Raw genomic sequence first — 25738 nt, 5'->3', positions numbered from 1 at the left:
AAAAAGCTTGAAGCCCACTGACATATTAGACCTACCAAAGGCCATGTAGTTCAGTATTTTTTATTACCACTTCTGAAAAATGTAACTATTGTCTACCAGAAATGTCATATTCTAAAATTCTAAAATTATGTTCAGCAACATATCTGATTTAAAACCATTTTCAGACAAGAGTCTGCACACTCACTGTCACGTCCATTCTTGCCTCTGTCCATCTCAGAGAGACAGTTCTTTGGGCACATCTTGTCCTGTCATCTTGTTCTTGTAGGTCACATTTTTAGCTGTACAATCTACTTTGCCTGTTTTCCAATTAGGTAGATTTCCACTAAAACAAAACTCCTCTAAGTCCCCTCAAATCTACTAATCTAAACATAATTTTGCTTTTGACATAAAAGATGAAGTTTTGTGAGTGACACCAAATGCGTATTTAAACATCATTTCATTAGTTTTGATTTCACGTTTTTTTGCCTTTTATAATCAGAAGTAGTAAGTTCTCTAGGCAACTGCTTACTTCAACTAAAGCTGCTACATGAAAAACATAGGTAAGAAAGGTGAACCAAAAAATACAAATAAGTGAACATTAGTTCCTCCATTAAGGTAACATTCAGGTAAGGGTGCAAGAGTGGTCACGCAGGGAAAGCCTGCTTTCTCTACAGGTTGGCCCTTGATAACATCCTCCGTGAGGTGCCTCCCTGAATCTGTGGCAGAAGGCAAGCCCGCCTCTTTGAGAATTTTATTTTATGCACACTGGTAGGCAACCAACTAAATTCTTCACCCCCTAAATAAGAGAATTTGCCTGCAGAGAATAATGAAATATAATCTCTCCCTTTTGCTAAATATTACAACTTAAAGAGAATAAATTCTTAATCTAAATTCTGCAAGTGGAAAAGTAAAATCCATTTAAGTCATTAACAAACAGTGATTTTAAGGTTTCAAACTTCACTACAGTAGAGGTTGAAATAAAGTTTAAATGTGTCATTTTAGTCACTGCAGAAATGAGCATTTTGTTATACCTTAAAATGGTTTTTAAGAAAAAAATGGTATTATAGCCTGATAAGGCCACCTATGCAATACACATTGACTCTATCTAGAAAGACCCTATTTAAATGCCACGTAATTTTAATTTTTGATAAATAAATGATATGTCTTAGAATTTCTGTACAAAGAGAAATGAAAATGTAGTTAAACACACATAGGTGGACAGCCTGACATACAAGTGTAGACATGTTGACATGACTAAAACCAGTCAACTTTCATTTCATCTAAGATTTAGAACTGAAGTTGGTTTTAAAATAATGATCTGAAGATCAAAAAAATAGGAAAATCTATACTATCATTCTATGAAACTGATCATTTCATTCTGGCCAGACAGCTCAGTTAGTTAGAGTGTCAACCCGGTATGCCAAGGTTGCAGGTTCAATCTCAGGTAAGGGCACAGACAAGCAGCAACAGATAAATGCATAATTAAGTGGAACAACAAATCGATGCCTCCTTTTCTCTTTTTCTTTCTCTTCCTCTCCCTCTCTAAAATCAATAAATTAAAAAAATTTAACTGATTGTTTCTACCATTATTTAGACCACAATCGTGTTTTAAAGTACTTGTAAGGTTTATTACCTACTTAGACTCAACTTAGCCATATACAGTGGCAACGTGGACCTGAACTATTTGATCATTTCAGTTCAACAAAGATAAAGAAAACGACCTCCGAGCAGCTTCATCCCAGAACCTGCACTTTCCTTGCTGCTGATGTGGAAGCATTTAGATGAAACCAATGAATACATTGGTCCTGTCCAGCTTTCCTGACTGAAGGCAGACTCAGAACAAATCTAGCCAAATGAGGAGCCAGAGGAATATGAAGGTATACCAAAGTAGCTCAGCCTCCAACTTAACTTATATTAATTAACTTACAGATATTCATATTATAACTGTCCTTTGTTAGATAGAACATCAAATAAATTGAGGAGTATTATCATTTGCAATGATTGTACTGGTTTAGAATATAGGATTTTACTATTCTAAAACATTTCGATAAAATGCTACTTCTTTCAAAAAAAAAAACAGCTAGGGGTTAACTGTGGAATCCAAGTAGGGTTTGGGGCCAGGGGTAAGCAGAGTAGTTTCAATGCAGTACAGAGCAGAGAACAGTAACACTATAACACTAATAATGTAGAACCACAGTTAGAATGGCAAAAATCATACATTCGAGGAGATTCAAGGCTCCTGTGGTAGGATCATCTCCACACTGGCTCCTCCCCACACTGGTTATACCAGCTCAATGACCCAGAAGCATGTACTCATTACTATCATGTATATCTTTGTCCTAAGTAAATGCTTCCTTCTATCATGAAAGGTCTAACTCATGAAGGTCTTAGACTCTCATATCCCATTATATAGGTTCTTGATATGCAAAAATAAGTACCTCAGATTTTTCAATTTTATAGATTTATAATGATCTGATCTTTTAAATTCAGTCCTCACTGCCATCAAGATAAGGGATGAATAAAGTTCACTGATCCCATGAAAAAGTAAACTTAAAAATTTACCTTCAACAAAACTAATAAATGCAGTTAAAATATAAAATGGCAAAATTACTAAAATTTATATGACAGATATCTGTAAGAAATTACATGAGAAGAATCACATAAACTGCTGCTGTTCAGACACATACACTCTTACTCAGGAAGATACAGAACCCAAAATATAACCATTAAATCATGACCCTTCAAAGACATTACAAAAAAAACCCCTGCAAATCACTGATATTCAGACTCAAAGGCATGGACTACTGATTCTAAGCCAGATCTAATAATCTACATAAAATAAAAATCATTTCTTTCACTGAACCTACTGAGTCTCAAGCAAATACACTCATCTGTCACCTTGTCTTTAAACTTTGAAAATTTCTTTTCTATAGCTTTTTCATTATATCTTAGGATACCTGATTTTTATACAAGGTTTCCTTCAAGCTTGTTAGAGCATGAATACGAACATCTACATTTTCATGTTGAATTGCTTTCATAGATAGCTGAAGAGTTGTCTGAAGGTCAGTACTCTCAGAGGTTTCCTATATAAAGAGCACAGAGAGACACACCTAATTAATTAACTTCAGAAACCATTTGGAAGGCCTAGAATCCCTCTAGAGTTATCATTAAAGTAGTTAAACTATACCCTTATTAAAAGCAGTTTTAAAGTATAATTTCCATCTCTCCTATAGTATAGTATAGGTCATTTTTTAGTAATTCTCAGGAAAAGGATTTCATTTTTAAAATCTTTAGAGCTAGAAAAATACATTTTCCCAACTAAATAAGAATTTACTTATCTAAAAGAATTCCTTCTTGGTAAGAAACAAGTTTCCCTTAACTTACAAAGGGCTACATAGCCTTGAACCAGGTCTACAGATTATGCACATAATTCATCTCTTCCTTATTTGACCATTTATTTTCCTATGATTATGAGGAATTATCTATTAAAGACATACAGTCTTCTGAACAACTCATGGGGTCTGTAGTAAATACCTCTGTTACTCTGACCCAAGGTCAGATATCCCACTTGCTGCCCTAAAATTCTATAGAACCACCATCGATATTTTTATAATTTCAGAGTTCACTGAACTTCAAGATGATGGAACTATAGATTACTCCCCTCCGGTAAGATCTGAATTTCCATACCATAGTTTACAGCACAACATAATTACAATCATTCCATAGCTTTTCTTTCTTTATTCGGGGAATGCAGTTATGGTAGCTTCTTGTTTGGGGGACTATAAGTAGGGCATATTGACCTGGGTAGTCAAGGCACAAGAAGTGTATTTTTTGCTCTGTGTTCTATCTGATGCTATTATATCTTTGATCTAAATGCTAAAACTTCTAAAAATCATGATTCATGATAGGATTATCTAGTCACCAGAAATTAGCCATTAGAATATGACTATAGCCCTAGCTGGGTAGAGTGTTGTCCCGCACACCAAAAGGTTGCAAGTTCAATCCCTGGTCAGGGCATACTAGGTTGTAGATTTGATCCCTGGTCGGAAGTATACAGGAGGCAACTGATCGATGTTTCTCTTGCACATTGAAGTGACTCTCTTTCTCTGCCTTTCTTTCTAAAATCGATAGATGTATCCTTGGGTGAGGATTAAAAAAAAAGAATGACTATATTCTCCCTAGATATGGTTCTAATGAATCTCTTTCAATGTATTGGAACTTGGGAATAATTTCATACCAATGATCTCCTAAACCATAAATAAAAAATTAAATACCTTTCTGTATTCCTGTAGAACTGCTTTTATCTTTTTTAATTCTCGATGGTCAGGTAAAAAATATATTTCATGAAGAAAATCTTGTACAGCATCCCTAATAATCAGTTAGAAGAAAAAGAATTATTTGCAAAGAGAATGCACACTAAAAATATATAAAGCAGAGACTGAAACTATAGCCAAATTAATGCATTCAAAAGTGCTAGATAATTATTGACATTGAAAGTGTTCTTCCTAACTATGTCTAGAATGCTCAGCTAATAGTGGCAAATAATCACATCTAAGAAAATAAAATAACCCTGTGGCAACCTGTTACACTAGTGGCTGTAAATAAACTGTACTTCTTGGTACACATATCCATGTATATCCACTTAATCTTTAATTTGCGCTTGGTGTATGACCTGCTTTAACACACAGAATATGGCAAAAGAAAGGCTGTACCAAGTTTGGGGCCTACATGTTCAAAAAGTCTGACAACTTCTGCCTGGGTTTATGCTCATAAGAATCCTGAGTCACCACGTAAGAAGTCTGACCACCAACAAGAACAGATTACATGCACATGAAGAGGCTACATGGAAGGAGAGGCTTTGAGATTACATGGAAAAGGGGAGAAGTCCAGCCAAGTCTACAAGGAGGCTGACTGCAGTCAGACCAATGACCATTCACAAGACCAGCCAAGGAATCAACCAGCTGAACACAGCCCAGATCGCAAATTTATGAGTAAGTTAAAGTGCTCATCCTTTTAAGATACTATGTTTTGGAGTGTTTTGAAATGCAACAATAGATAGACAAGCCAACTCCAAAATAAATTCTCCTAAAGAATTTTAGAGAAAAAGTCAAATAATTCCTATTCAGGCAACAACTTTTAATTTGCTTCAAATATAATACTCTAATCTTTCTGGGCCCAAATAAAGTGTTTTTAAATTATACTCTTCATTAACTCATGCAACGAACATGTGTAAATAACTACTATGTGCTACTATGTGCTAGACGCTGAGTTTGTAACAGCAAAGAAAGCTGAAATAATTCCTTCATTCAGGTAACTAAAGATCTTCTATCTAGCACTGAGTGAAAAAAATTTTTTCATTTTTTAACAGCTTTATTGACATGGAAATGTAAGGTGTACATATTTGAAGTGTATAATTTTATGTTTTGATATATCTATATGTTCATGAAACCATTACCACAGCTCTCCCTTCCATTTATCCCCTCCCTCCCCAGGCAACCACTGATCTCCTTTGTTTCAGTGCAGATTATTTGTATTTTTTTACTATTTTATATAAATGAAATTGTACAGTATATACTCACTTTTGTCTATCTTCTTTGAATTAGTATATAACTTTGCTGATTATCCCTACTGTTTCATGTATCAGTAGATATTTCTTGTTATTTGTGGAGAATTTTTTAATGATATGAAAAAGGTAGAGAAATGACTCCTTTATAATAAACAGCAAAGATATACTTTTTGTATGATAATCCAAAAAGTATTTGAAAAGTGATCTAGATCAGTGATTGTGCTATTTGATACTTTGTCCATGCACAAAATATCAAAAATAAAAATTTAATTAAAAAAATAACTACATTAGCCTTTCCTTCTGTATTTTCTCCCTAATTGGACAGTTACTAACAATTACCATTTTTTACCCTTTAAAATGTCCACTCTTTTGCCCAAACTTTTGAGGGAAAAGTAAGGATGCACATTATACATGGGTAGTACTAATTCTGTACCTATATAAATGTGTTTAATTCTTTTATTTATGCTTATGCATTAAAAGCAAAACTGTAGAAAGCAATAACCATATCCGTATACAAAATAATACCCTGGAATATAATAACCAGTTTTATTTCTAAATATAAATAAATAAAAACAGAATTAAAAAATTAAAACAGTTTTTTCTGAAAGTTTGGGCCAAGAATGTGGGTACGCATTATATGGAGCAAAATGCAGTAATGAAGATAGCAACAGTATACAAGTAGTACTTAAATCCTAACTTTTCAGAAGCAAATGAACCATGATACACACCAAGTTCAAAAATGAAAATAATTTTTAAATGTACAGGAAGACATGCTAGGCTAAAAAGTAGCTGGAGTAAATAATAAAAATGGAAAGGAATATTGTCTGTTCTTGTAATAGCAACTTGGATTAGTTAACAGCCTAGCGCCTATTTTAGAAAATCTTAGAAAAGGATTTTAAGAAAAAAAATGTGGCCAGATTTTGGAAAGCCTTTAAGGTCCAGATAAGCAATTTGGAATTTGTCAGTTAAAAAATGGAGAACCACGAAATGTTTCTATGCTACATTGATACAGATAAAGAAATACTTTTAAATATGAACAATATAAAAATGATAATAAAGGCTTAAAGGAAGGGGACTGGTTTGAAAGGTAATCTAATGAAGAAGAAAGAGTTTCAATTAATACAAGCTGTAGAAAGTAAGTGAATATCATGGCACTCAACTATCTGCCTTTTAACTGTGAGAAGAAAGGTAAATTTACCCCACCTTTTTTCAAAATTGATGAAAAATAATTGAGTTGCTGACCTACTAATTAATTAATTTAAAATTATTATAATGGAAGCCGTGTCACAACTGAAATAGCAATAGTTCAATACACATTGTCTTGAATATGTATTGAAGTATGTAAATTATGTCATATAAAGTATGTCAATTACTTTTGTTTACTGGTGAACTCTAAATTTAAGCCATTATTACACGAAATGTTAAAGGGACTTATTTAAGAAAAAGAATACCAAAAGCATGAACGTTAAAATGACAATAAATTCACAATGATCAACAATTGAATCTAAAAAACAAACTAAGCAAACAAGCAGAACAGAAACAGAATCATAAATATGGAGATCACCTGGAGGGTTATCAATTGGGAAGGGGAAGAGTCGGGGGAAAGGTGCAGACATTAAGAAGTACAAATAGGTAGGTACAGAATAGACAGGAGGTGTTGAGAACAGTATAGGAAATGGGGAAGCCAAAGAACTTACATGTACAACCCATGGACATGAACTAAGGGGAGTGCAGGGGAGAGGAGGGTTGTTGCCAGAGAGAATGGGGGTTGCTGAGTGGAGGGAGGAAAAAGGGGAAAAATTGGGATAACTATAATAGCATAATCAATAAAATATATAAAAAAACTTAAAGCAGAATAAAAAAGAATATGAACAATTTCCACATTATCAACAGTAAGTAATCCTAGTACCTTGAGACATAAAAATACAGTAATAAAAAGCTGTTTGCTATCTTTATTACCAATTTCAGTTACAATACCTGTTTTCAATTATGAGGTAGTGAAATATAGCTGCAGTTTCTTTAGGCTGGATATGTATGAGAGGTAACAAAGCCACTATTACATGACTAAGAAGGGAGCCTAGATAAGCATGATCCAGGCAACGAACAAAGCAGTCCCAAGCTCTGTGAAAAAAAAATTAAAGTTAAAAGTATAGTATTTTTATTATTTGTAAAGCTTCATCAATGAGTTATTAGCTAAATAAATAATGATACAAGTAATAAAATTACAAGGTATCTGTGAAAATGAAATAAAGATCAGCACCGTATACTAAAATATTTTATTAAGTCAAAAAAGCAAGGTGTAAACAGTGCTTACAGTATGCTACCTTTGGGGGCAGGGTTAATATGAAAAAATGTATGTGTGAGTGCGTATGCACTTGCTTACATTTTTAGAAAGGAGGGTTATACAAAAGTTAATAGAAATAGAAACCTGTAGCCTTCAGGCATGGAAACTAGATTCTTCTTTGTTTGAAACTAGATTAAAAGAAATTTGAATTTGAGACAACATAAATATGTTACGTGATTTTAAAATTTAATAAAATAAAGGGTAAAAACAATCTCTAAAAACTTTAAGCAAAGTGAAATGAATAAACCTAACTTAGTAGTTCCTGCACACAGAAAACAGTTATTTCACATGACTTTAAAATATATTATTCTGACTGTACATCTACAACAACTTACAGTCTAAGGACAAGTAGCACCTCCAAGAAGTTTAAATTAATACAAGCTGTATTAATTTAACTGTATTCAGTAAACTGCATTACTGTTAGCAGTAATATTTATATTAGATTAATAATCAGCAAAACCCTACAAATCTCAAAGGCCTAAAAGTAGTGTGGGGAGGGAACTTAAGGAGTAAATCTGTTGATAAGAGATACTTAAGGGGCCAAACAAATGTTTGACGTGCGTACTTATCTAGATTCTGATTCAAACAAACCAATATCTTTGGGAAAAATATTTTTGAGACAATTGGGGAAATCTAAATATAGAATGAGTTTAGATGATATTAAAGAATTCCTATTAAGTATAATAACTCATGATAGTTACATCTGAGGTATTTACAAGCACAACAATGTAATGCTGAGGTTTTCCTTAAAACATTGCAACTAATAAAAACAGTGGACGCGGAAGATTACATAAGATTAGAATGTTGATAACTGCTGAGGTTGAGAAACAGGTGTGTAGAGATTCACAACATTATTCTATTTCTCAGTAATGTTAAAAGATTTCACAGTAAAATGGTTTTATGGAAGTAAACACATTCCCTTTTCAATAGAAATAGCCTTTCTATCTTCATTATTTATGGTTTGAACCCAATTTCCCTCCAAGAGATAAGGATTCAAGTTAGCACCCCTGTGAAATGCAAAAAAAACAATCTAATGAACTCAGGCAGTCACCTGCAACACAATTCAGGAAAATCATCCTTGAATCGAAGGCCAGTTCTCAGCGTTGTCATCATCTTCACCCTGACCGAACTGACATGTTTGGGTCCCATCAATTTCATCAAGGACATCAAACTGTTCAAGGCCTAAAAAGTAAGTAGGGCTTTAAAATAAAGCCTATAAACAAGATGACAGAAGGAGAGGAGTTGTAAAGAAAAGTACATCCCACCCTTATTTCAGAGTAGTTATCTATTCTCTGGCACACAGGGCTTAATGAATGTTGGCCAGTTCATTTTGTCCAACTTCATACATAGGAATTAAGAGTCTGAAAAATATAAGTTCTGTTTTGTATTTTTTCCCTTGAAGGTGATTTGTTATCTTAGTGCTACTGGTCCTCTGGCCACTGATTTTCAAATTTATTAAGAATATAATACCTGCCCTGGTGGGGCTTGTCTAGTTGAAGCGTCATCCCATGCACCAAAAGGCAGCGGGCTGAATGAGTGGTCGGGCACATACCTAGGTAGCAGGTTCTGGGGCACGTAAGGGGGATAACTACCAATGTTTCTCTCTCAAATTGGCCAGCCTTCCTTCTTTCCTTCCTTCCCTCCCTCCCTCTCTCTTTCTCAATCCCTCTCTCCCTTCTTCTCTAAAATCAATAATCATATCCTTAGGTGACGATTTTAAAAAAAGACTACCTATTGTTTTATTTTCTTCATCTCCATCCCAAACTGCTATGCAGTACATGCATTTTCATCCTAATGGTACTAAATTCAAGATGCTCTGAATTTAGTAAAACAAATAAGTACTGATGCTATACCCAGAAAATGATACATATATTCTATTGTATGTGAAACACAAAATCAGACTTGTATCAACAGCTCCAGATTCTAATGAAGGGGTAAGGAAAGTCTCTAGTCAACTTCAATTATATGTCAAAACATGCAAGCTCTTCATGGTTTGAAACAAACTCTAGTTTTCTAAGAAAAGAAATTCTCTCACTTGGGAACAATAAGAAAGATTCCATGTACATGAACTAGAAGTTGTTTGGGAAATTAAATTTATCTGTTAACATCAAAGAACAAGTACTGGTTGCTTAAGTTTAAAGAATTTAATACTGTATCATGTCTTTATTAACTCCTTAAGGTTAGAACAAGGATAATTCAGACTGAAAATTCTATTCATGGATTTTTACTATAATTTTACAGAATGCAGAGATAGAAAGCAAATCAGTATTTAAACTTCTAACACCATCTATGAACAAAAATTTCCAGTGGTGACCAACTGTTATAGCAATCATAACGAAACTTTACTGTGCCTAATGCATTTAAACATAAACTGACAAATAACTAAAATTACTTTACTCACTTATAGATAACCTAGCACTTTTGGTCTTCAAAAGCACCATGGGCGGTGACCCACATCAGACTAATGTGGACCAATACATTCAACTATGTAACTTTTCTTTGTCTATCAGTAATTGTTGGTCTCTTTTTGCCCACTGAACTAGATGTTGTGATAACGTGAAATTGAAACTTTTGGGGCCTGATGTATGCACCAGCCTGCAGTGTCCATGGCGTCATGGATGAGATATGAGACAAATTCACACAGACCACCAAGTCCTGTGGAGAAAAAGGGATGGCATGGCTACTCCCTCAAGAGGGGAGCGCCTCAGAGCAGCTTGGCCGCCCTCTCAAGGGGAGAGCTTGATGACCCTTGCCTAGACAGGCTTTTATTGGGTTTAATTTGCACAGGAATACAGGTACAGCACATTAATCATTGTCAGGCAGTAAGGATCAAACAGTAGATAGCATACAAAGAATTATTAGGGCTTCTTCTGAGTCAGGGTCTATCAGCTAAAAAGCTACAAAATTTTGGGAAACAAACTCATTTCCTGCTCCAGCCTTTATCATTTAACTAAGAACATTCTTAGAAAGCAAGCTTCACAGGATTTTACATATCCTTTCTCAGGCCTGATCTCCCAGGGAGCCCGCCCTTTCCAGCATGGGCCTGCACTGCCCCGTCATTGTTTCAGGCGTAAGTCAGGCAGAGAAGGCAGATAGCCAAAACATTTTCAGAGACTTCTCTCGGATTCAGGGGAATCAAAGGCTTCCCTTTGAAGGCTTCATCAAAGCCGAGGGGCCAGGGTCCATCACCCCCTTTCTCCATAGCCCCCCAAGTCCTTCCCTGGGGCCTCCACATGATCATGCCTATCTTAGGTTGTTCCCCCCTTGGGGAATCTTACCCGTCACTGGCTAACTGATCAAGCACTGGGGGCCAGTTGTGGATGAAGGAGCAGAAGCAGCGCTTCTGCCAGAAAGATAAGCTTTGTCTCCTTAGTGGTTTATGGTCCGAAGGTCGCTCACTCAGCCTTAGCCACTAGGGGGCGGGAGAAGGTGGGGGAGTGTTCACAGCTCCTGAAACCAGGCAGGACGGTTCCCAACAGGGGCCATCATCACCTGGCACTTTAGCATATAGCCAATCCAGGGGAATTCAAGCTAAGAAATTAATTATGAGAATACTGTGTCCAAAATCAAGCAATACCCAAAGCTATATTATCCCTCTACCTTTAGTTACAGGGCCAACAAATTCCTTTAAGTCAGTTTAGGTTAGGTTTTCTGCCCCTATTAAAAACACACACACACACTGTAATGATACAATTCCTCTTTTAAGATTCCCCAATAGCTTTTATAAGTTGTTCAGCAATATAGAATATCATATGTTTGATTATTTCTTGTCTTTGAATGTTTGTAGATAGTATAAGAAATCATGTCTCCTGCATATTCTATATAAATTTTATTACAGCACTTTGAGACTCAACTACCACTACCTACCATTTTCTTATCTTCAATGCCAACACTGGAGCTCAGTAACTGCATGTTAAAAAAGGCCAAAATGCCCAACAACTTGGGTTGCAAATAATCAGCCTAAGAAAAAAATATAAAACATATTATATACATTTTAAACACATCAAATTTTATAAACCAACAATTCAATTATTTAACTAACATCATTTCTATTTCACCTACTAGAACAAATATAGACACCTGGTGAACTAAGTTTCTCCAAATGCATATATTTTCACATCCAATATTTTTAAAAATTTGTAAAACTCATTTGTAACCACCATGACAAAATATGACCAAACCATACTATATAAGGAAATCATGAGCTTTTGGGAGTTCCAGTTAAGATGGAGGAGTAGGCAGAAACCCTTCACTTCCTCACACAACCTAAAGGAGGATAACAACCAATCTAAAATCAATAAACAATCTGAAGCACCAGAAAATCAAACTGGGGACTTCCGCCGAGATGGAGGCATAGGTGGAAACACTGTGCCTTCTCCCACAACCAAGTTTGATTACAACAAAGGTTTGGTGAACAAAGACGCAGCCAAAGAACAGAAAAAACAAACTATACGGAGGTCCGACAACAACGAACCATTCAACCGGGACCGGTAAGAGGGGCGGAGCCAGCAGTGGAGCAGGGTCAGGTAGGAAGGGTCCCCCGACCCAGGCGACCCAGGCTCGCAGGCAGCTGGGGTAGCATCGCGGACCCAGTGAGGGTGCAGGGCAGGTTGAGCGTGGTCACACATTCACACGCAGATAAACCAGCAGAGGTGTGAGCAGTGAGATGGACCCCCACAGGACCCAGCAGCAAACCCAGTGAGGGTTCGGGGCAGGCTGACCATGGCTACAAGTTCACGCACGCAGATAAACCAGCAAAGGAGTGAGCAGTGAGAGGCGTCCCGGTGGCGGAAGGAGGCAGAGGAGGCCGCCATTGCTTTCCTTTGACCCCACCCCCACGTACAGTGTCACAACCCAGCAATGTGGGTTACCCTACCCTGGTGAACACCTAGGGCTCCGCTCCTCATATGGAACAGGCACAAACAGTCCAAAACATGGCTCAGGAAGAACTCAAAGCCCCAAAGCCCCAAAGCCAATAACTCTATGCGAAAAAGAAATAGCGAGCCTCTCAGCTGCACAGTTCAAAACACTGGTGATCAGGATGCTCACAGAACTGGTTGATTTTAGCTACAAATTAGAGGAACATATGAAGGCTAAACTAATTGAAATGAAGGGAAATGCACAGGAAACCAATAGTGATGGGAAGGAAACTGGGACTCAAATCAAGGGAGTAGACCAGAAGGAAGAACGAAACATTCAACCAGAAAAGAAGAAAGAAACAAGAATTTTAAAAAATGAGGAGAGGATTAGGAACCTCCAGGACATGTTCAAACATTCCAACATCTGAATTATAGGGGTACCAGAAGGGGAAGAGGAATAGCCACAAGTGGAAAACTTATTTGAACAAATAATAAAGGAGAACTTCCCCAGTCTGGCAAAGGAAATAGACTTCCAGGAAATCCAGGAAGCTCAGAGAGTCCCAAAGAAATTGGACCCAAGAAGGAACACACCAAGGCACATCATAATTACATTAGCCAAGACCAAAATGAAGGAGAGAATCCTAGAAGCAGCAAGAGATAAGGGGACAGTCACCTACAAAGGAGTTCCCATCAGACCGTCAGCTGATTTCTCAAAAGAGACCTTACAGGCAAGAAGAAGCTGGAAGGAAGTATTCCAAGTCATGAAATCAAAAGACCTACATCCAAGACTGCTCTATCCAGCAAAGCTTTCATTTAGAATGGAAGGACAGATAAAGTGCTTCTCAGATAAGGTCAAGTTCAAGGAGTTCATCGTCACCAAGCCCTTATTATATGAAATGTTAAAGGGACTTATCTAAGAAAAAGAAGATAAAAAATATGAACAGTTGCATTGCTTGATGGTGAGGCACCTGATTTCGGGATCCCCAGGTTCCATACACTGCCAAGGGGAGGGATAGGGTTGGAGGATGTGTACTAGCACATAGTAGAAAAGAAGTTAGGTGTCCAACATGTCTCTCCAGATTAGATGCTGGATTAAACTTTTCTCTTGCCAAGCATAGAGAATCATTTATCTTTCAAGCTTAAATTACATTTAATTTGCAAACTTCTGACTTGGATTAAGATTTATTTTTAGGCTTAATAATATTATTGCATGGTTCCAGATCCTTCTTCTTAAAATAACAAGGAGACACAGATGACACTTATATAGTCTATGTCAACACTCTAATTTTAAAGCCCTTGCATTAGACAAATAGTTCATTCATCTACCATGCACCAAGTATTTATTATCTATGCCTAGAATACTACGCCAGGTTCAGATGTAATGAAATAAGCAAAGTCACTTTCGCCCTACTAATATGAATGGAGGACATTAAATTAGTAAATATGCAAATATGGTTACAATGAGTACGATATAGAAATCAACATAATCACATGATAAATTAGAATTGGGATAAGGGAATTTAGATAGGGTGATCAGGAAACTCTGAGATCTAAAGAATAAGAAAGATCCAGGAGATTATTCCGACTATTATTATTCCAATAGACTATCTAGTATAAAGACTATGAAGCAGGAAAAAGCTCGACATGCTAATAGATGCTAAAAGACGCTGAAAGACAGTGAGAAAGGAAGAAAAGAGCTGTACAACATGAAGGTGGAAAGTTGTATCTAAAATCACATATAGTTTTATAGATTTTACTTATAGAGCAGAAGGAATTTATTTCAGCAAGGGAATGATATGAGTTTAGGTTGTACAAAGGTCACTTTGAATGCTCTGTAAATAAGTGAATATAGATATGGAGAGGGAAGAGTGAAGGGAGAGAACAGTTAGCAGGTTTTTGCAGTTACCCCAGAAAAAGATGATGGTCACTTGTATGAGGACAGTGACAACAGAGATGGAAAGATATATTTTGGAGAGAGATGTGATAGGATTTACGGAGGGCTCATGACTGATTCCCAGGTTTTTATTTGAGCAAATAGGTAATACTGGTACCATTTCCTGAGACAGGGAAGACTAGGAGATAAACAGCTTAGGGAGGGAAAATAAAGATTCTTACTGGACATGTTATGGTTAGACTTGTTTGAGAGGCTTATAAGACAGGCAAGTAGAGACAACAAAGAGAAAGTTGGATAATCTCTGTCTGCCACTCGCTCACCCTCAGAACCGTTTGCCACCCTTTTCTGCACCGCTCTGGGCCTGGAAGCTTACCAGGTTTCGTCACTCAATATCCCTTTCCCTCTGGCTTCCATCTCTGAATTTAGTCAACAGGAAGCACCAATGGAGGAACCGAGGGCAGGAGGAAGGAGCGTGGTATTTAAATTTCCTGCTCCTTCTGGGTTTTGAGGTGGTTCTGCCAATGGCTACATTCCCCTACAATGAGAGCTCTCCCACAATACCATGGTTTTAGCTCTCAACCAGGTTCTGGTAACACCACCTCTTATCCTTGCCCAGGACTAATGGGGTGTAAGTTTTCTAGTCCCTGGGTTCCTTAACATTTCCTGCTCATTCTCTTAACTTTGCCCACAAAAATGAAAATAGCCCCCTTTACTGAATTATTTTCAGTTAAAGATTTTTGTGTGTACCATCTGTTTCCTACCAGGACCTAACTTGTATAAATCCATAAGTACAAAGCTCTAAAGAGGTCTGGACTGGAACTTCAACTATGAAATCACCAAAATATAAATCGTACTAAAGCAAAGGGCCAAATGAGACCAGATCTCGTTCATTTAGGGAGAGAATGTTGATAGCGAAAAACACTTGATTACATAGTCTTAAATCAATCTAACATTTAGAGGATAAAGTAAAGTAGAGGAAAAGAGCCAATAAAGACTAAAACTGAGTAGACAGTGAAGCAAAAAGGAAATCAAGAAAATGTGTTATCACAGGTGGGAAGGGGTGTGCAGGGCGGAGGGGAGTGAAGGGGGGAAAATGGGACAACTGTAATAGCATAATCAATAAAATATATTTTAAAAAAGAAAATGTGTTATCAAGAGATGGATTGAAGGAAATAGATAGATATAGGAAAGGATCATCAGTTGCACTGAATGCTACTGAAAGGCTAAATAAAACAGAAAAAGAGAGTAAGTACTGGATTTGACAGCAGGAAGACTGTTTTTGACCTTGACAAGAAATTGTTCAGTAGAATGAGATCAGTTAGACTAGAATGAGGTAATGAATAAAAAATTCATAATCAATGAATGGAAAAGGAGAAAGCAGAGACAGAAACTTCTCAAGGTATATTGCTGATAATCTTGAGAGTCTCTTGAAGGAATCAGGCCAATTAAAAGGGAAACAAATTAAAAAGCCTAAAAAATTTTTATATTTTTTTCTGATTAAAAAAATGAAACAGTAAAGTGATTTCAGATCAAATTTAAGATAGGGAAAGATAAAAAGGTATAACATATCCTCTAATTTCCCTTAAATCCAACAATGAATTTCAATATATTCAATAGTTAGAACTGATAAGGTTAATGCGACATATGTATTCCAATCTACAGTTCATAAGTAGTAAAAAAAATACATTTTATTTTTCAGTGAAAATTACAATCTAAATCACTTGAAAATGTGTACTTTTCAATGCTAATATATATTGTTAATTCCTTGATGTAACCATACAATTTCAATGATCTCCCTTTTCAAAATAAAAGTCCCAGCCCTGACCACTGTGGCTCAGTTGGTTGGGCATCATTCTGCAAAGCAAAAAGCTGCAGGTTTAATTCCCAGTCAGGGTACATGCCTGGGGTGCATGTTTGGTCCCTGGTCAGGGCACATAGGAGAGACAGCCAATCAATATTTCTCTCTCACACTGATGTTTCTCTCTCTTTCTCCCACCTTCCCCTTTCCCTAAAAATAAATAAATAAAATCTTTAAAAAAACACACAAAATATAAATCACAATTTAAAATTTAAACTAAACTCTACCTTTTGAAAATGCACAAACACTTGTTTTTCCAATTTCATAATTAAGCTAGAAAAAGGAGGGGAAAAAACCCACAGAACATATTCCTTACCATTAATTCAGGTGATATGATATCTTTTGGGCCCTGATATGGATCATCACTAGATGCAAATGAGGCAAGTATTGACAAACCATTGAAAACTTGTTGATAGTGTTCTCCAATACGCAGCAATAACTCATTATGTAATCCTTGGAAATCTTGTCTCAACAAGCTCCCCAGTTCAATATCTGTTTCATTCTAATCCAAAAACAGATTTTTAACATTTAACTTTTTTATCTCCATACTAACATCCTGAAAATAAGTATATTGATTTTTTAATACACTATTAGTAAATCAGGAGCTCTATACCAGGTGATAAGATGTACTAATGATATTTTTTAAAGGCAATGTAAAATTATTCTAATTTTGTTCTCTCCTGGTAGGTCTCCTATGGGCTATAGGTAATGAAGAGAAATGATCAGATTTTATTTGGAAATACAATTTAAAAAGAAAGTCCTAGTTTTCTGTAAGGTCTTAAAATGCCATCAATTCATTATTCATACACACATGATCCCTGAGAAGATACAGCACAGAGGTTCAGAGTAACAGCCTTTCCTGTCAGACTGACGGGATTTAAATTCCAGATCTGTCACTTATTAGTTGTGGTGTGACTTGAACAAGTTACCTCATCTGACCTCTCTCTCTGCCTTAGTTTCCTCATCTATAAAATGGAAAAGTAACAGTGTCTTTTGCTCATTAGGCAACAAGGAATGAAATGATAAACTGTTTAGCAAAGTTTCTGATATGTAGTAAGCACTCAATAAATACTTCTTATTACTATTCCACCTCTATGATAGAGATTATCTTTCTCAAAATAAATAAATATACTTCCTATTCAATATACTCCCTATTCAGTAACTTTCATGTGAAAATAGATCTATTGCTGGCATATCACAAAACACATGAAATAAATTAACAAAGAAAGTAGTAAAGTCACATATGCACATCACACAGGTTCTTCTGTTCCCGTATAGTCTCATATTCTTCAAAACTGCCATTGCTAATATGACATCAAAAAAGACACACAAGCTATAATTTTAAATTTAAAAACTAACAAGAAACTGAGCCAAATTATAATCCACACTTAACTAAATGCTAATATTACACTGCACTTGAAGGAATCTGTCTCTTCCTATAAATATAATTACTTACATATCATTACTCAACATCTAGTTCCAATCAATTAAAAAATCCTAAAAGGAAATTAGCTGAGAACCTGATTCATGAATGAATGATTATCATATGCCATTATGGTAAAATGATCAAAAAGAGTGACAAAATAATAATTTTATTTAATAAGCTCTCTAGGCCTAGGACAAAGTTTATTTACATAATATCATTTGAATTTATGTTACATTAGATAGGCTATACGTTACCCATTCTCTACAAGAATGTCACTACAGCTCTCCTTTAATGCTAATTTAAAGAAAGGTAAAATATATATAAATATTCAATTACCTTTAGATAATGAAGGGCACGTTCCAATTCATCCTTGGAACAGGAACAGACCAAATGAGAAAAAATATACTTGAAGTTATTTATTAAAATCTCTCTACGATTGACATTTAATTGTTTTCCTAAAGTTCGAATGAGAGCAGAAGCTGCAGGGCTTGCTTTAGCAGCAAGGTCAGGTAGCAGAACTTGTAATGTCCTCTGAAAAAAAAAACCCACTATAATTACCAAAAAGAACATTTGTCCAGGTGATATAATACTCACATAAGCTATGTGCAAAATTATCTTAAAATGCCACACATATTTGAAGTCCACATATGACATAGGTATTTGAATTCAGATTTACCATTTATTCATTCAACATATGTTTACCAAGCATCTACTACGATGACGGCATTAAAGATAAAGTAGTGAAGAAACAGGCAAGGTCCCCGATGACACAGACACAGAGTTTACATCATAGGGTGGGAGAGACAGACAAGCTAATTTAACACACACCAGCAAATAAACAAGCTAATTTATAGGTAAAGAAGATATTTTTTCATGAGTATATCTTAAAATATACTCATGTTCTAGGGTAAGTTCTATGCCTGATTTATTATTTCCTTCCAGGATTTGACTGATTTATAAGCAATTTAAATTTGTTAAAATATAATAATACTGTAGAAAAATCCTGTATAAATCACATTATAATTAGCTAAAAGTAATAATAAACTTTGCCTTTGGGAAACGGTACGAAGAAAATCTACTCCAACCATCTTTCAAATCTCAGCCCTAAGGACTTTCCAAAGGCTTCCCAAACCACTCCATATTTCAAATTGTCATCTGAACTCACAGAAGATCATCTGTAACGTTAGTTTTATACTGTATTACTCCAACTCCTTAAGGGTAAAAATGATCATATCAGACTTCACATTGCCAATAGAACCAATCACAGCACTAAAGACATAAGGGCTCAGTCAACTTAAATTAATTAGCATTAATCAATTAAACTTTAAACTTTCGAGATAATTAAGTATTAAACTTTCGAGATAGCTAACCATTAGAGCAATAATTCAAATTGGCATGAACTTAAATTTTATACAAGTAACGCTATCACATCATAGTCAAAGTCAAAATTTGAGAATTTAGGATCTATACCCTCCTCAATGTACTTGCCAGATTTTCTTTAAAAAAATCTAGAATAAACACAAAATATTGACTTGAAGACCTCAATTAAGTCAACTACATTATGTAACTTACAGTAAGGAAACGATTTAGATCAGGAAAGTCAAAAACATTGGCAATTTCGGACAAGGTATTTAGAGCCATTTCTCTCTGGCGAGCCACATCCTGTTTGCGCATCTCAGGGTTCTGGCATGGAGTACCAGGAAGTGCTGTCACCTGACTGGAGTGAAGGGATTCCACCAAAAACTAGAGCAAAATGGTTTGTTAGTTTTCACACAAGGAAAAAAATTTAACTAATACTTTTTAAGGTAACATCAAGGACAGTATCAGTGTTCTAAACATATTATGGTACCTCAGCCCTGGTTGGTGTAGCTCAGTGGATTGAGCACTGGCCTGTGAACCAAAGGGTCCCTGGTTGATTCCCAGAAAGGGCACGTGTCTGGGTTGCAGGCCAGGTCCCCAGTGGGGCGCGTGTGAGGGGCAACCACACATTGATGTTTCTCTACCTCTCTTTCCCCCTCCCTTCCCCTCTCTCTAAAAATAAATAAATAAAATCTTTAAAAATAAATAAATAAACATAGTAGCTCAACTAACATTCACTTAATTGTTATAACAACCTAATGGAATAGATGATGTATAATCTCACTTTTAGGTCAATAACCAGGCTTAGTTAAGAAACTTGAATATCTTGCTTAGGGTAACACCAACACAGGGCAAAGCCAGTATTTTAACATATCCTAACTTTTCAGTCATGAAGTAAATCAACCTTTTAAGAACAAAGCACTTTATCCATAATATCAAAGCATAAAAGTTTATCATCGCTAAAGGAAAGGCAACTCTTAACAGATTAACAATATCCAATGCATTGGGTGGGGCAAAAAGTCTATTATGTTTTTTCCATAAAATAAAAGACACGTTTTTCATTTTTACTAATAACTTTATTAGTTTGGATATTTTGCGTATGTCGGCCATCTCCCACTATCGGCTTCTAGTGAGTAAAGGTGAGGGGTGGTGCTAAGCACCTTTCAGTGCATAAGACAGCCCCACAGCAAACAATTATTGAGCCAAAATATCAAGAGTAGCAAGAAACTTTGCAAACCACTTTTTGCATTTCAGTTGTGTTTTTACACTTCTTATAATGATAAAGCATAATACACTGAAAATGTTACATGTCTTCTCCCATTATCAGTATTAAAATGGCTACACAAAAATTCCCCAATTTTTTAAGTTTTTTTAAAGACACACTGATATGACAGCTGTCACAATGCAATCTAACAAAACTGTTTCAAATGCAGTTAAAGAGAACTAAGCACCACTAGAGCCATCATACAGAAAAAATTAAATGGACTTTTTGGCCAATCCAATGATAATATGACTTTTTCCCATCTCCCATATATAATCTACATCTTCAATCCAAGATGCTAAACTATAAAACTGGTAAGATTTAGATTCTCTTAAACTGAATACCTTGTTTTTAAAAATATATCATTTAAGGCAAGAAAAATAAAACATATATATGTTGTTTTTTTTTTAATTCTTACAAAGAGTTATGTCCTTTAGTCAAGGCCAATGCTGACTCTCACCTGACAGATGGGTTTCTTATACTGGCTGAAAAAGTTCTGCAGTTTAACACTTTTAGCTGCAACCAGAGCTCTAATTTCTGTGTATGCAGCTCCAGAGACAGATGCTGACTTGGACAGTAAACAATGCAATAAGTGCAAAAGTGCAAAAGGTACCAAATCTCCTTTTGCTGCCCTGAAATTGAAAAAAAAAAGTTATCATCAATATCTCAAAAATAAATGAAAATCCACAAACAAATGCATGCTGATATCACTTTTTTTCCTCTAATATCACATCCCTCATACCACCATTTCAAACACCAGGCAAGTAAAAAAAGGAGAATAGCCAAAAATAGGTAAGGAAGTATATAAATGCTGCCATATATACCTTCCAATATCTCCTGTTGTAAGAATCAGTGTATCCTTCAACTCATTATTTCTTGAGATTTGAGCATGTGTATATGCTTCCTTCATTCTTAAGACAAAAAGCTATGAATGATAAAATTAATTAGTTAAATTTCTATGGCCAGGTTTTTGAAAACACAAATGTTTAAAAATAAAAATTATCAAACCTCTTTTACAAATCCATCTTCAGAGTCCAAGGACTCCAATATGTGCTTGATATTTCCACTGAAAGCCACTCTAACATCCTTGTCTGGATCTTCCATTAAATTTAATAAAGTTCCAAGAACTATTTTTACATCTGTTTCATCTTCTCTAAAATCAAGATGCTTACAAAGATGATTTAGATTATCTATGAAAGCTAAAGGGCAAGAGCATATTAACACCTAATTTAACTCATTAAAATTCAGAATTTTACTATAAAAAGTGTTTCAGCAAATAATATGCTACACAGAATTCTAAGCTGCCTCATAATGTCAATATTTAGTACTTAAATTTATAGAGCACACAGAATTATAGAGGATTAAAATGAATTTATAATTTTAAATATACTTTATATTTAATAAAAGTTTGCCTGAGGGAATGAGGAGTATTGACTCGAAGAGGGCAAAGGGGGCCAGGCACCTGGTTGAGAGTTGTGCTCACTGACCTTTCTCTCTCCCTTCCCCTCTCTCTAAAAATAAGATAAAATCTTTTAAAAAAAGAATATTGAATCTCATTACAATGAACCGAACATCAGGTATGCTCCATTATACTATCAAATCACAAGGGCATTTTAAAAATTCAAATACTACTCCCCTTATTACTTTTGTGATATGGTCATCCCATTTATAAATAATCATTACATGAGCATTGAACCAATCAAGAAAGCCTAATTTTTTAAGGCTTCAGGCTAATTCTATCACAGATTTTAAAAATAGAGGTTAAGTGGATTTAAAAATATTAAATAACAAATCACTCACCAAGTTTCACTAGACTAGATACTTTTTTTTTCAGAAGGAAAAGGAATGGCTTGAAAACAGAAGCTCTTAGTCGAGAAGATGAACATTCATGTTGAGACGTGACTTTTAGGCTCTTACAGAAGAGGTCAATATGTCCATGTTCAGAAAAAGGTTCTATTAAAGAACTTGTCAAATAAAACATGCCATGAAGTGTACAGACAAGTTGACCAAGTACAGAGGCAAATTCTTTCTTAACAATATCAGAATCATCTTTGACTTTATCTCTGAGGAAAAAAAGAAAAGGTATTAAACCTTCTTACTTAATTCTGCAGTCTAATAGTCTTGCTTAATTTGTGGCAAAAGTACTAGTAAAACAAAGCCTATTAGAAAAAAATTCTTAACTTTTAAAACTAAAAGCAACATTTGTTCTATTAACATCAGCATTAATATTAATTTACATATATAGTTTTTCCAGTCAAATTATATATTCAAATTAAAATATTAATACATACATAAGAATCTTGGGAACTCTGTTACAAGAATTCTGCTTCTGCAGTAAGATAAAAAATCCTTTAACACAACTAGTCCTGATTACTTCATGGGAGCTCTGCAGGGCCCAGGTGTAAACTGCTGTTCTCCATTCAAGGAATATTCTTCTTGGAAGTAGTGTAAGAAGAAACACACATCGTGATTGTGCCTGTGGTGCTGAAAAATTAAGTCTATTAAATAAGATTTCTAAATGTGAACTTTATTTATATACGTACACATATATGTTCATTCTTTTTTATACAGTCAGTAACATCTCAATTACAGGTAATATTTGACTTCTGGTCAAGATGGCGATATAGGTAAACATGGCTTGCCTCTTCACACAACCACATCAAAATTACAACTAAAATATAGAACAACCATCACTCAGAAACATCAGGAATCAAGTTGAATGGAAGTCTCACAACTATGGAATAAAAGAAACCACATCCATCCAGACAGGTAGGAGGGGCAGAGATGCAGAATGGGCTAGTCCCACATCCACGTGTGGTGCATAGAAAGTCAGGAGGGGTACCTCAAGAGTGAGGGGTACCTTAAGAGCAAGGAGTACCAGCCCGACACTAGGCCTCCCAGCCCGGGGTTCAAGTGGAAAGAAGAAAAGTCCCTATAACTCCCAGCTGCAAAAACCAGTAGGTATTGAGTCAGTGGAAGAAGTTTCTGGAGTCCCAAGTAGTTCCCCTTAAAGAACCCACACACAGACTTACTCAGACTCACTCACTCTGAGCTCCAGCACTGGAGTAGCAGCTGGAAAGGCACCATGGCATACAGAGAAGAGCTGAAGTGTTTGGCATCAAAGTGGGAGCTGGGGGACACCTTTCTCCCAGACAGAATGGTGACCAGAAACTACTGTCCCTTTTGACCCTCCCACCACAGAGCCACAGAGCTAGCAGGCTGGTGCCATATCTGAAACTCCACCAATCTGGCTAACACTGTTTGTCCCACCCTGGAGATCCTCTGAGACTCCACCCCACACAATTTCCTGATGGCCCAAGCTCTGAACCATGACTTTTCCAAATGAAAGGCTGGTCTTAGCTCTTGCTTCACAACTTCTTAAAATCTAACAACTGACAGCCCGCCTCAATAAGCCCCTAGCCCTCATACCTCTTGCTAAGCAGCCCTAGGCCCAGCACAAGCAGCAACCATCTCATATTGCTTTATACTTCACGCAGGGTAGTCCCAGGAAAAACACACATGGAAGCTGATCATAGTCTGAACCACCTGGGAAACCCCAAGGCCAGCACACCCACTAGACAGCTTCAGATCATGTCCAAGCACCACCACCCTGCCCCTACACAGCTGATCCTCCACAGAGGGCAGAGGTTGGTGGTAAGTGGTCACTGCCAGTCCTTCCAGCTTATTGGCCTGGGTAAATCTCTCCTATTGACCAGCCAACAGCAATAAATGTTCAACAACAAGAGGAGGAAGTACTCAGAGCACACGAAAGGCACACCTCAAGCATACAGCTTGGGTGACGAGGAGGCTGAGCCACAGGACCCTACAAGACACCTACTACATTAGGCCACTCTACCAAGCCTGGGAGATGTAGCAGCTCTACCTAATACATAGAAACAAACACAGAGAGGCTGCCAAAATGAGGAGACAAAGAAACATGGCCAAAATGAAAGAACAGATCAAAACTCCAGAAAAAGAACTAAACAAAATGGAGATACGCAATCTTTCAGATGCAGAGTACAAAACACTGGTTATAAGGATGCTCAACGAACTTAGTGAGGACCTCAACAGCATAAATAAGATTCAGTCAGAAACAAAAGTTACACTAATTGAAATAAAGAACAATTTACAGAGAAACAACAGTACAGGGGATGAAGCTGAGAATCAAATCAATGATTTGCAACATAAGGAAGCAAAAAAAAAAAAAACCAACCACCAATCAGAACAACAAGAAAAAAGATTCCAAAAAAAAAATAAGGATGTGGTAAGGAGCCTCTGGGACAACTTTGAGAGATCCAACAGTCATGTCATAGGGGTGTCAGAAGTAGAAGAGAAATTGGAAATCTATCTGAAAAAATAATGAAAGAAACTTCTCTAATTTGGTGAAAGAAATAGACATGCAAGTCCAGGAAGCACACAGAGTCCCAAACAAGATGGATGCAAAGAGGCCCACTCCAAGATAGTCATAATTAAAATGTCAAAGGTTAAAGATAACAAGAGGATCTTAAAAGCAGCAAAAGAAAAGCAGTTAGTTACATACAGCAGAGTTCCCACAAGACTGTCTGCTGATTTCTCAAAAGAAACTTTGCAGGCTAGAAGGGATTGGCAAAAAATATTCAAAGTCATGAGAAACAGGGACCTATAACCAAGGCTGCTCTACCCAGTAAAGCTGTCATTTAGAATCAAAGGGCAAATAGAAAGCTTCCCAAACAAGAAAAAACTAAAGGAGTTCATCATCACCAAACCATTATTATATGAAATGTTAAAGGGATTTATTTAAGAAAAAGATCAAACCTATGAACAACAAAATGGCAATAAATACATACTTATCAACAACTGAATGTAAAGAACTAAGCAAATAAGTAGAACAGAAACATTTATAGATACAGAAAGCACTATGATGGCTACCTGGTTGGAGTGTGGGGGAATGAGTGAAGAGGCAAGGGGATTAATAATTACAAATAGGTCATTACAGAATAGCCAGGGGGATGTAAAGTATAGTACAGCAAATGGAGCAGCCAAAGAACTTATATGTATGACCTGCGGACATGAACAATGGTGTGGGGGTTGCCTGAGGGAGTGGGAGATGCTGGGTAGAAGGAAATAGAGGGGGGAAAATTGGGAAACTATAATAGCGTAATCAATAAAATTTAATTAAAAGCTCTCTTTCCAAAAATGTTGAAATTTCATTC

At 36.1% G+C, this 25738-nt stretch overlaps 1 protein-coding gene across 1 annotated transcript in view; it reads right to left on the bottom strand.

Moving 5' to 3' along the window:
• Positions 1 to 25738, bottom strand: part of ATR (ATR checkpoint kinase) — a 126947-nt gene that overhangs the window by 78417 nt on the left and 22792 nt on the right. Inside the window, exons 9-21 of the mRNA XM_037037454.1 lie at positions 22838 to 23030; positions 22347 to 22609; positions 21555 to 21745; positions 21371 to 21471; positions 21007 to 21178; positions 19499 to 19669; positions 18263 to 18457; positions 16817 to 17002; positions 11757 to 11849; positions 8941 to 9071; positions 7523 to 7666; positions 4254 to 4347; positions 2937 to 3062 (exon numbers count right to left, since the gene is read on the bottom strand). Coding sequence (XP_036893349.1) covers positions 2937 to 3062; positions 4254 to 4347; positions 7523 to 7666; positions 8941 to 9071; positions 11757 to 11849; positions 16817 to 17002; positions 18263 to 18457; positions 19499 to 19669; positions 21007 to 21178; positions 21371 to 21471; positions 21555 to 21745; positions 22347 to 22609; positions 22838 to 23030 — 2060 coding nt within the window. The remainder of the gene's footprint in view (positions 1 to 2936; positions 3063 to 4253; positions 4348 to 7522; positions 7667 to 8940; positions 9072 to 11756; positions 11850 to 16816; positions 17003 to 18262; positions 18458 to 19498; positions 19670 to 21006; positions 21179 to 21370; positions 21472 to 21554; positions 21746 to 22346; positions 22610 to 22837; positions 23031 to 25738) is intronic.

Source organism: Sturnira hondurensis, unplaced genomic scaffold, assembly GCF_014824575.4.
Source record: "Sturnira hondurensis isolate 20B ecotype Veracruz unplaced genomic scaffold, ASM1482457v3 Scaffold0023357, whole genome shotgun sequence".
Classification (NCBI taxonomy): Eukaryota; Metazoa; Chordata; class Mammalia; order Chiroptera; family Phyllostomidae; genus Sturnira; species Sturnira hondurensis.
Note: the sequence above shows the minus strand (reverse complement) of the source record. Positions and strands in the feature narration are given on the sequence as shown.